At 36.9% G+C, this 12668-nt stretch overlaps 1 protein-coding gene across 2 annotated transcripts; it reads right to left on the bottom strand.

Moving 5' to 3' along the window:
- Positions 1 to 66: 66 nt before the first annotated feature.
- ppa2 (inorganic pyrophosphatase 2) lies at positions 67 to 4576 on the bottom strand. 2 transcript variants are annotated; one of them, XM_056764282.1, is made up of 12 exons: positions 4364 to 4576; positions 4098 to 4162; positions 3922 to 3960; positions 3796 to 3849; positions 1971 to 2090; positions 1732 to 1818; positions 1260 to 1386; positions 997 to 1124; positions 823 to 911; positions 635 to 704; positions 509 to 548; positions 67 to 416 (listed from the first exon to the last, which is right to left on the bottom strand). In XM_056764282.1, the coding sequence occupies exons 1-12, from the start codon at positions 4530 to 4532 to the stop codon at positions 388 to 390; spliced, it is 1017 nt and encodes a 338-aa protein (XP_056620260.1). In that variant the 5' UTR covers positions 4533 to 4576; the 3' UTR covers positions 67 to 387. The 2 variants fall into 2 exon arrangements, with proteins under 2 accessions (XP_056620260.1, XP_056620269.1); XM_056764291.1 differs by lacking the exon at positions 3922 to 3960.
- Positions 4577 to 12668: the final 8092 nt, after the last annotated feature.

The raw sequence follows: 12668 nt of genomic DNA, 5'->3' as shown, positions 1-12668 counted from the left end.
AGGTCGCTTTGGTTAAAAGTGCAAATGCATAACCATTAATGTAAAAAAAAAAAATTGAGACGAGTCTGGCACTTAAATACTTGTATTTTGAAGTACAATAACAATATAAAGTACAAAAACATTACAATGTAAATGTTGAAACATGCCAGCAAAATCGGTCTGGCAATTAAAAAAATATGAATTACTTGCTTACATGCAAGTTACTTGCTTAACTGATGCTTCACGACAACAAATGAATATATAGCAAGTATTGGTGTTCCTTGGTGATAAACAACGATCTAAAAAACACATTAATGAAACTTAAATATTGAAATTTTTAACCACTGCCTGCTTTGTCTTCTGGATTCTTAAGAGCACCAAGCAAATAGTTTTATGAAAGAAAAAGGTTTACTTCGACAAGAAGTGCCATTTGTCCACTGTAAAAATGAAAATCAAATATAAGAATGAGCAATGCTATGAATAAACCATATTAATTGTATATAATGTGTGTACAAAGAGATACATTTACCATCAGGAGACACCGGTAGGGGTTCTGCATATTCTGCAGCCTATAACACAATAACAAATGACAATGTCTTCTTTTGTGTTCGGAAACGGCCGGAAAAAGCTTGCGTATGAGGAAGATAATACTTACAGCTTTGACTACTGCACTGGCCTCTGCATCACTGCATTTGTACGGACTGTCACACAAGGAGGAGTTCTGACTATAGAATGAGAAATTTAACAACGTTACTATCTTAACACTTGTTAATGCAAATGACTAAAAAAGTGTAGGACAAGAAAACTTTGTCATTTACAACTTAATTTTAAATGTATACTTACCAAACAATTACGACATCGTTTGTCGTTGTTTTCGACACTAATGCTTTCCAGTAGTTGTGTGTTGATTTTATGACTTCTATGGCAAAGTCCTAAATTGATATCAAACAGTAACATCCTTCAATATTAAATAAATTAAAACATTGAATGCTGAAACTTTTCATCGTTAGTGAGTACCTTATCCTTAAACTGTCCATTGAATGCAAACTTGTTCTCAGGCTTTCCTTCTGGCACTTTGTATTTTTTAAACCAATCCACAGTAGCCTCAAGATAACCCGGTTTAACCTTTCTGACATCGCCAATGCCTGTTAATAATGCATTCCTTCAGATTATGCTTTCACAAAAGTAAACAGCACAATAACTACATAAGTATATAATCAGAATCTCCTTTATTGTCAAGTGCTGTGGGTTTACTTGTGCAAGAAATACAAAGTACTCACTGTTAAGGCTCAATGCATCAGGGTCCTCTTTATTGATGGCTATTACCTTCCAGTCAGTCTCTCCTTCATCTATCAAAGCCAGAATTCCGAGAACCTTAACTTGAATCACCTGCCCGGTTACGCACACCTGTGGCACAGAGATATATGCTTACAGAATAAAACAGGTAAGATTTAAAACTTACTCAATACTTTACAGTGTATAAAGTATTAGGGAATGTTATACAATATACGGTTTGTATAGACTCTGTCCTTATTGATAATATGTAATAATAAGAAGAATCTCACAAATTCCAAAAAAAACAAATACCTGGTTAATGAAATTTGAAGAAGCTGATAAGAATGAAACAATGAAAAATATCACACTGCAATAAATTATTATAGATTACATGTGCTTTGAACAGAAAACAACGTGAGAAAGAAAAAAATGTTCAAGACACTGTATTTATTCCACACAAGCGGGTATGGTACCCACAATGGAGCCGATGTCAACCACGTCTATGGGGTCATTGTCTCCACAGCACTTGGTTTCTTTATCAGTGTGGTTAGGATCCTCCCATGTCTGTATTATTAAGAAATGACATTATTTTTCCAACTGTATTGGATATTAAGGAAAAAAAATTCTAACGTAAAGGCTATTTACAGAAACATACGTTTTCTGTAGACAAATGTAGTGCAACTTTCTGAAAAAACTCCCAACATAATGTGTGTCACCTGTGGAAGCGCACCGTAGTTCCAAATGAAACCTTTGTGTGGAAAAATGTTAGCTACATATCGCAGCTTGCCTTTCTTCACATCTTGCTTGATCGGGTTTAATGGTTCCTTCGTTCCTATCTACAAATAAAAAAAACAAATAGCGTTTTTTAATGCAAAATACAAAGTGTCGTGCTCAGCATACAATTGTGTTACCTATTGACCTCTCAATCTCAAGTAACACATTATAAAAACATAGATATGCATTTCAATGTACATTTGAATAAACACTGAACAAACATCAAGTTTAAATTTATACATTATTTTTATCAGTAACATAACAGTCTACAGTTTAACTAATATGCCTGTAGTTGGCACTGGCACCTGTTCCTTTTGTGGCAAATAATGTTACAGTTTTTCTCAATCAATTTGGCTTATTTCTGGAATGAGATTTTTTTTTCTAAACAATTAGTTCGGATGTGTGAACAGTTAATTTCTTGTTCACATCATACTTGAGTTTCTTATTGATTTAGGCAAATTGCATAGGTTTTAGCAAAAGGTTATGAATAATTCTCAAACAATATGCACAATAACTAAAAGCATATAGCTTGTTGATCAAAACTGGTTAGCTGATTCTCAGTGAAACTAACAATCTCTTCAAAACTTCTCAACATTCTTTCATCAAGTGAACCATCAGGTGCAAAATGATCCATATAGTTATCAAAATCTGTAAGGCATGCATGTATATTCTGTGAATTTCTATGACATGGGAAGTTTGTAATGTCCGCTTAATTGACAAATTGTTTGCCAATTGCTGTAAAACACTTAATACAATCAACCAATCAATCAAGCAAATTTGGAAGCATACAGTATAATGTATATGGAATTTGACCAGAGCACTATCACTAGAGCTTTTTAAGGACTTTTTCAGCATGGAGGTGGAAAGTATACAAACATCGGCCACAAAATCAAATGGTAGATGGCATGAATTCTGCTTCTGAAGATATTACAGTTGCAGTAATTACTGTAGGGGATGGTAACGCGACTCATGGATTTTCATGGATGTCATTTTGTGAACACGTCGTTTACTGTAACATCTATAAAATCTTTTCAGTAAAAATAAACTAGCTAATTTACAGTTTACATGACACATTTACACACACACACAAAAATCTATGTTATAAATATTTTTCTGGGGTACTACAGTACTGATTATTCCCAGTAAATCTTTACCTACTTTAAGCTTTATAACATGTTGGTTTATTATAGAAAAAAAGTGTCTAAAAAAAATTAGCGCATAAATTAAATTTGTATATAACAATAATTTTCACATGACTACCATTGTGAAAAAGGCTTTTTGGTGGCACTGGCCAATTGTCTGACAAAATAGATAGAACTAAATGTTTTGAATCACTTACTACATTTTGCATGCGATAGAGTCTTAAAGTTCCAGCAAACAGTTGTGACGATTGAATTTACAGTTTAGAGAATGTTAAATCAGAAATCAGCCAAAATGATAAACTGTAAGATTTTAACTACATCACACGGTTTTCAAAAGTAAATGCTGTGGGTAAGTAAAAACGAGATAAATACTATTTAACATTAATAAGATTTGAAGTGCTGCATGATTTACTTAAGAGTCTGAATTAAACCAGATGAGAGATAAAAGCATGTGTTCATTGGTTCTGTAAAACATGGGTGCAGATTATTGATATAATGTACGAATGACAATTATCATGAGTGTGCTGAGCAATGTCATTTCATAATATCAATGGAAGAATAAATATTTTAAGATGTGATATACTTTATATGGTATACAAAGTAAAGTATATAAAAATACATATACCTCCATTTTAGCATTGGTCCAGCGAGGTATTTCTACAACCATATTAAACAGGATCTGTTGGGAAAAAAATTCAGCACATAGTATTTGACTAAAAGGCTTTAAATGTGTTAGTTCTTTACATATTACCTCGTTTGTTTTAAGTTTCTTTGGAGGAACACCACATTCCTGTTATGTGTGAAAACATCATTACATTAGAATATAGAATAATACATGTAAGATTGTTATTATTAAATTATCTCATTATAGAGTTAAATGTAACCTGACCAAATAGTAAAGCTTTAAGAACACAATCCAACACAAACCTGTTCATCAGCAACATGCAGAGGAATGTCATGGAAGGGAGATATGTACTTTCCATTTGAGGTTTCTACCAAGAAAAGTGATAGGCTACAATTTGTATCAGTCAAAAATCAACTTTATATCAATGTATTCGTTTAATGTCGCGAAACGTGAGACTTCGGTACTTTGTGTATTGTATTTGTGCAATATTTTTATTAAAGGTTCTTCATTTGAGCTTCAAAAAAGCTCTGACAGGGACACTGAAAAGGTGGTTACGGCCAACACTTACTCAAGTAAACCCTGTAGTCAGGCGAATTTTGTCGTCCTCTCATCTCCGTTAGGTAATGCGCCATTCTTCTCAAACGAGGGGAAACGACTGGAATTAAACACTTAATCTTTTGAGAAGGATGGGAACAAAGAAGGACAAACCTTGTCGCTGTAGCAACAAATAAGCGCATTATTTACAAGGTTTATGATTTCTTCTTCTTGGTCGATGAGCAGCTTTATTCCTTAGAAGCATTACCGCCACCTACTGTATAACACATTCGTCTGTAATCCACACATGACATATACCACACAAATTGTCATAAGAATAGTATCCAGATGTAAAAAAAAACAAAATGAACTGATTTGGTTGTGACTTGTTTTATAACACACACAGTAGGGCTATGTTTCATATTGTAAACTCCAAATATAAATCTCCCATATTAGCCTGGTAAAAGGCCGGTTGTTATTTATCCCATCTTTTCAAAAATGTTAATTTTCAAAATTTTTCAATCATTTTGGCTCATTTTTCAAATTAGACTTAACATTCTCTAAACTCTAAGTTGAACTGTTCGTCACAACTGTCTGCTGGAACATCAGAACCAGGGCCTTGCACATACATGTTAAAGGGCAGGTGCTCGAATGAGAAAATAGGGCAAAACCTCTGTTATATACAGTAGCAAATACTTTATATCTTATTTTCATAACATAATTAATTATTTTTACAGACTGTTTATTGCAGCTCACAGGGCCATGAATCGATTTACACACTAAGGCATAAATATAATGAGATTATAAAAAATAAAAAAAACTGACAAGGTCTTAGCCCAGACGTCTATGGATTTAATTTGGGATAAAAGCGTCTGCCAAATGCCTAAATGTCTCCACTGAGAGGACATAGGATGTCAATTTGGCTAATATTCAATTTCGAATAGCTCAAGCCTCATGGGCAGTGGCTCAAGGCACCGAACCACCCCCTGTTCACGGCCAGTAAAAGTCTGCAAATTGTAACTGCTTCATTTATAGGCAGTTTTTCTCAATCGCTTTGACTCATTTCTCAAATGAGACTTTTTTTCCCAAAACAATCCGTTGGGTCACTGAACAGTTTGTTTCTTGTTCACATCAGACTTGAGTTTCTTATTGATTTGTGCTTTGGCACGTTTGCAAAAGGTTATGTTTAATTCTCAACACAATATGCACAACATCTAAAAGTATAAAGCTTTTTGATCAAAACTGATGATGCAACTCTCTGTGAAACTTTCAATCTCTTTAAACCTGGGAACCATCACGTGCAAAATGATCCATTCAGTTAGTAAAATCTATGATGCATACATGTATGTAGAGATGAGACAAATAACAGGAGCGAGGTGAGTCACCTGTCAAACTGAAAATCCTTCATTTTTATTTTTACTGTAAATTTTTATACATGTTACAGTAAACAAATATCAGAAATTGGCCACGGGCATTACAAACTTCCCATGTCAAACAGGGAAACACTCGTGACAGTTGCGTTCATCCATGTCCTGCCACAAGGTGGCAGGCGCAGAGAACAAATTGCTATGCAGGTTTGCAGCTTTTAAAAATATTTATTTTGCTCTGAAATAGCTTGAAATAAATGTTAACGAATGAGCTGTTCTCTATCACTTTTAGTAAATCAAGCCTTTAACATGGATTTGCCAGCCAATGACCCTCATGCAGTTTCCTTGACAACACTTTCTTACACTTTTAAAATAACTACTGAACTATGTTGTTTTATTGCAAAGGTAAATAGAAATCAAACAGAAAAGACTACACAACATGTTAAATGCATTAGTATCACTTAAAAGGCCGACAAGGCTTGTCTGTAGGTTGTTGTCAGCCTGACAATGTTGCAGAGCAATTCCATGCAAATATCTACCTGAAGATGAAAAAAATTATATTTTCTAAGGGTTTCTCCATACTGATAGTTAAGAGGTCAGATGTCAATATTTGGTGTGTGGGAGTGTAGTCAGGTAGGTGAATTGTCACATCCATCCTGGAATTGTCACATTCATAACGGTCCATATTAATGGGCACTTTTGCGGTGTATGATTTCCTGCTTCATTTGTTGGGTTTTATTGCATCTGTTTTAATTCCCATTTAAAAAAAAAAAATTTGTCACATCCATAACACATTGATTTTTTTTAAACTGGAGCATTTTCTGATGCCTGCACTCTATCATATATATTGGTAGTCTCCAAGAAATTTTGACTGAAAATGTCACATCCATAACGTTGGAATTGCCCAGAATTTTTTAGGAATGCTCTGCATAAACATGATAGAGACCTTATGTTTATATATTATCTTACACCCCAGTCATTTGTTTGCTTTTCTAAATAGAGACATGACTGATGGATACGGAGCATGTATCACATGTTGTTATGCAGGTAAATGTCAATTCCCTTATCTAGATGCAGTTTCCTTATTTCCTGTAAGGTTTACGTGACATCATGCCATCTGTAGCAAATGTATAGAGATACAAAGGTTGAGGATCCAAATTGCATTGTTCATCAGGGCAAGTCCAGAATCATATCCATACAACAGGCGAAGGGTCAAAACACAAGCAAACTGTCCAAAACCAGACATAGGCCAGAGAACTAATGCAACCAGATTTAAAGTGATGGACAGACAGCTTGATCCAAAAACAGGCATGAGATCAAAACCATATAACCAGAAACCAGAGAGACAATTTAGAATTGTAACTTAGAGTTACACTTGTTACACTTGTTACACAGTCTCTGTTCATTCTTTTTTTAATGGTGATCATCCTATAGTTACAAAGTATCATCTTATCAATTGTAAGTTTGTTTTATGCTAATAATTACACAATAAACAAACAGGATAGTTTTCTGTTTAAAACTGGCTAACAGAAAAGCATACTGTGTGATGACATTTAATGTCGTGAATCTAGTGTGAATAAGTGAGAGAGACTGAATTCATTAATAAATTAGCATGCTTAAGTGCGTAAGGAATTAACAAAATGAGTGGGAATGTGATCATGTTTAGATTACCAGTGGAAAAAGTACACACTTTTTGCTATCAGAACTATCAGAACAAATGGTTCCATTTCAAAAGGTCCTAATATATACAAACATGGTACTAATACTTATACTGTTTGTATCTTAAAAGCACTAATATTCACACTTGTACCGATATGTACACCTGAGGAACTAATATGCACACTTTAGGTGCGAAGGAGTACTTTTTGTTATGAAACCATCCCAGTGAGTATTCCTACAGTGAGAATATTTATTTATACATGCAAGCAATTTAGAAACACTAAATTGTTTAATTGTCCCAAAATTCATTGCTGCAAGATCTAGGTCTACTTTGTGTGGGTTTTGCAAATAATGCACTTATTTAAATGGAAGCTTTAAAGGGATAGTTCAGCCCAAATTTACTCACCCTCAGATTTCTCCAAACCTGCAAAAATGTATTTGTTCTGATGACCACAAACAAAGATATTTGGAAGAATACAATTAACCAAAGATATCTAATCCCCATTGACACCCATATTATGTATTTTCCGTAGTATGCCAGTAATTGTGAGGATTATATCTGTTTGGTTACTGACATTCTTCAAAATATCGTCCTTTGTGTTCAGCAGTAAAAGGATACAGATTTGGAACAACCTGAGGGTGAGTAAATGATGACAGAATTTTCAATTTTAGGTGAACTATCCCTTTAAGGCTGTTACTGGAAGCATTTTAATTGTTTGTGGAAGATCTTGAATGAGAGAGATATAGATGTCCAGACTCCTTAACACATACCAAACAAAATAAATTGTTGTTATGTAAAAAATGTAGCATGCACAGAGTGTGTGTGAGTATGTGCCTGAGTCCTAAACACTGTTGACTGTCGGAGCCCTTTTTGAGCCTACGCATGAAAACGCATGTTGGAACTAAAATGGCGGTAACTCATGAATTCTTTGTAATACAGACTTACGTTTGTTCTCGTTTGAAAAAAGAAAACTAGCTGATTATTGAAAAAAAATCACACACACTCACAAAATAAATTAAAAGGTATGTTTTTAGGTTTATTGTAAAAAATAAATTAAAAAGTGTTTGTTTTTCTTTGATCAAAAAAATACATTAAAAAAATACGGGTCGCAAACGGATAACAAAAATCTAAGCACAATTACTCTCACTACATAAATAATTAAAAAAAAAACAAAGAAATCGTCTTGGAGTGAACGAGACGTTGTGTCGAGAACCACAGATGGGGGTTCGCCCTTGAGAACCAATCAACTCTGACTACTATAGAAAACTATAGAAAAGGCCAATGAAATTTGGCGAATGAAATTTGCATGCCGGCTCCGCCCCCGGATATCTGGTATAAAATGAAGCCGGCGTGCAGCATTCATTTACCTCTTGTTCTGAAGAGCCTGAGAGCCTCTCACGACTGCAGCAGAATACGATACGTGTTTGTGGTATAAGGGACACAACGTATCGTTCCCTCCATCAGGGAACTGAGGTTACATACGTAACCAAGACGTTCCCTTTCTGTCGGTCTCTCGACGTTGTGTCGAGAACGACAGATGGGGTTATCTATGGAAAACGCCACAACGCTGTAACGTGTCACAATCTCAGCGAAGCGACGGTATAAGGCCTGGGCGTGTCAGCTCGAAGCTTCGTGAAACTGTAACCTTCCAGTGTGGTGGTCGGGGGCTCCCAGAGCTTTCTTGGAGAAAGATGGGTACAGCCCTGACCGGTAACCATTCACGGACGGGGCCTTAGCACTCTACTGTCGAGAGGCCGTCCGGCTCGGTTACACCGGGTGAGTGCAACTCTTAATCAGAGAAGCGCTGCAGAGGCAACCTCCTACCCCTGGGGAGGAATATGGTGGATATAAGTATGGTCTCGTCCTTGGAGGAGAACGCATGGAACGTGTGGACTGGGTAGTTAACCGTGAGGTGGAGGTCCACCTGGGGAAGCTCATGGGTAACCATGAGTGGGAACCATTGTCATGAGGGTATAGCAGACAGAACAGTCAACGGGGGGGCTGTTACTGCGTCTGATAGCACCAGGCCGGTTAGAACTATCTGTGATAGGTCATATGGTGTCCCGGCCTAAGGGGGAAGGCTGCTCTGCCCAGCCAACCCCCAGGGGGTGCTTGCTTAATAATGGATGGAATGCCTGTTCTTAACCAGTGTCTGGGTAAGAAGGAAGGTTGGTGAGGTACCAATTTTCTTAGCCATGTGTTTGGGTAAGAAGAAAAGGTAGATTGCACACTGTCCCAACCTCTTGGAGGGTGGGAAGGTGCTTTCGCAGGCATACGCCACCCCGGATGCCAGTCCTACATGTCGCCACGCAGGACGTGGGCTGACACCGGGTTTACGCGAAGGTTGTTTGGGCCACTGCTTTTGTGTCAACGGACGCTGCTTCAGCGTGCTGGACGCCTAGAAATTGTATCCATCCCCCTCCTCGATGAGGGTGCCGCACCCAAGAGAACAGCGAGACATGCCGCGCTGGAGAATGCTCAGTCAGTCCTGAAAAGGACTTTTTAGAAAAAAATTCGAACACCTCCGGAACTGCCGAGACGCCCAGGGGAAGGTCGCTGCAGGTAGGGACGACCCGCTGCTCTATGTCGTAGATAAGGCAATGTAGAAGAAGAAGAATTCATTGAATTTGTTCTGTTCGTAGTCATGAGCGAAGGCTCTGAAGAACAAAAGGTAAATGAATGCTGCACGCCTGCTTCATTTTATACCGGATATCCGGGGGCGGAGCCCGGCATGCAAATTTCATTCGCCAAATTTCATTGGCCTTTTCTATAGTAGTCAGAGTTGATTGGTTCTCAAGGGCGAACCCCATCTGTCGTTCTCGACACAACGTCGAGAGACCGACAGAAAGGGAACTGTATTTTAGAGTCTTAGTCCTTTCCAATGATATATAGTTTGTCATGATTCGATAAGAAATTTGATGCACAATATTCACGCAATACAACGAGTGACAGTTAACAGGCTACAGCGCCCGTGCAACGATGTTTCATGCATTCTGACTTCTTTACAATGTTAAACGTGCTGTCTTCTCATGCTTAACATGGTCAAATTGTCAAAAAATGAGTTGGGCGTATGACGTAGTATTTCTTTCGATACACCTCCCAGCGATCGTACAGGTTTCACAAAGTTTTTTTCAAACATATAAAACTATAACTTTTCTTGGTCTCTTATTGACAATTCTTCTGGAAAAGCATGCTGCACGGCCACACGGCAGCAAGGAGAGCAGGAGAAGGAGCATGCCGTGTGTTTTCGGAAACAATCGTAAAGCTCTTTCTATCTTTTATGAATGTGAACTAACTAAATACTATGCAATACTACTCTATAGGTACTCAAGATTAATATGAGATTGGCAGAAACTTTGATCACAAGACCCTGACAAGGGCTGTCTTTCAGTCTCTCTCACTGTACTACAGGACCAGCATTAAGAAGCCACAACCACAGAAATTGCCACGGTTGTTATCTTTTGTCTGGAACCAGCAGGCTTAAGTGTTATAATCCCAACATTTCATTTTATTTCCCCAATAAGACATTTCCCATGCTTTAAGCGTGACAGAAGAGAAGTCAAGAATATGGATAGAAGAAAGCAACCTGGCTTCAATGGGTTCATCAGGTAAAGTAGGTAAAGTGATTATGAACACATGTTACTTATATGTTATGAGATAGCTCTTGGTAAGCCATCTAGAGAAGGGTTCCTCAAATCTTACCCTGGAGGGCAAGGTGCCTTGCAGAGTTTAGCTCCAACCTTGATCACCCCTGAGCAAGCTAATCAAGGTGTTCAGGATCACTAGAAAATCAGCTGTGATGTTCGAGCTAAACTCTGTGCACTGTCCCTCCAGTGTAGATTTGAGTAACCGTGATCTAGAATAAGAATCTGTTCACACACATAGCTATATGACTCATTGTGGCACATTCTTCAAGTGCATCTTAACAAAAGAAACATAACACAGAACAATGCGACACACTAAAAAAACTGTCATGAATGTAAAGTGATGATGTAAATAGTTTAATCCGTGAGAAATGTTGTTACAGGTTTTCATAATAAACTAGCACTTTGAGAATTTTAGAGCTTTGTTTATTTAACACTTAATATATGAATAATTTAATAATAAAATTGAATTCCTCGTGTCAAAACTATGGACTTTTAGTAGTTCAAGGATATCAAATCCACCATAAGAGGTAGAGTTTTTTCCTATGGCGCATAAACTGAACAGCCTCCCTGACAACAATTTCAGTTCACACACTCTTAGTTTAAAACTGGAATAAAGACATATCTCTTCAGCCAAGCATACACATAGTGTGTGGTAATCTTTGCACTTAATTTTTTAGGATAAAAAGGTAATAATTATCCTCTGCCTGTAAGACATAAGAACATCTGGTCTGCTTAGCCAATACTGTATGCCAGCTCCAGACCGGATCCAGCCTCTCACATAGTTGTAGCGGTAAGAAATCGTTACCCCAAGGATTTCAGAGGTTGCCAGCTCTGAATTCTGAACTAAATATTTCACATTTTTATTTTTTTGTTTTACGCGTTCTGTAAATTGTGTCCTTTATAAAGCTGCTTTGCAAAAGTGTAAACTGTGAAAAGCGCTTTACAAATACTTTTGAGTTGAATTGAATTTAAAAGAACTTTAAAGTCTTGTTTCCCCTAGACCAAAGACATATGGTTTGGTTGAATTGGAATTACTCAACGTGTGTGCAAGTGTGTGTATGTGTACTGTGTGGTTTGATAAAAGAAACACACTGTCTGATCCTTTGTCTGTTTTTTCTCTGTTGTGGTTAGGAGAATGCATCCATTCTTTCTTTATCTTGCAGCCCATAATACCCGATAAACCAGATTTCACTTTAATGAAATGTGAGTTATAAAGTCACATCACTGCGTAGGAAACAAACGACAACATAAAACCACATGCATGTTAATCAGTTTTACAATGTCCTATTTAACAAGAACTAGCAAACCGGAACATTGACAAACCACAAATTCTCTGCAACCTGTGAATAAATAGTTTTTGGGAAAGGCAGAATTTAAATGGCAGTTTTTCATTCATGTTTATACAATATTATGACTGAAAATAAAATTGTAAATAAATCTAATCTGAGATCATTTGATCTACAGTATTTTAACAATCTCTGATTTAAGTACCCCCTCACAATTCCCTTTTAGATATTTTCCATTTCGTTTGGCCTTGGTGTTTATATATACACCAGCACTGTCATAATGCTTTGTAAATATTGACGCAATTTGAAAACTTTACAGCCCTGTTTGGCATGTCGACCTTTGTCATGTCCTTCAATATTAAGTCATCGGACCCTCCTT

Source organism: Triplophysa dalaica, chromosome 2, assembly GCF_015846415.1.
Source record: "Triplophysa dalaica isolate WHDGS20190420 chromosome 2, ASM1584641v1, whole genome shotgun sequence".
Lineage (NCBI taxonomy): Eukaryota > Metazoa > Chordata > Actinopteri > Cypriniformes > Nemacheilidae > Triplophysa > Triplophysa dalaica.
This window is presented reverse-complemented; position numbering and strand designations above follow the sequence as displayed.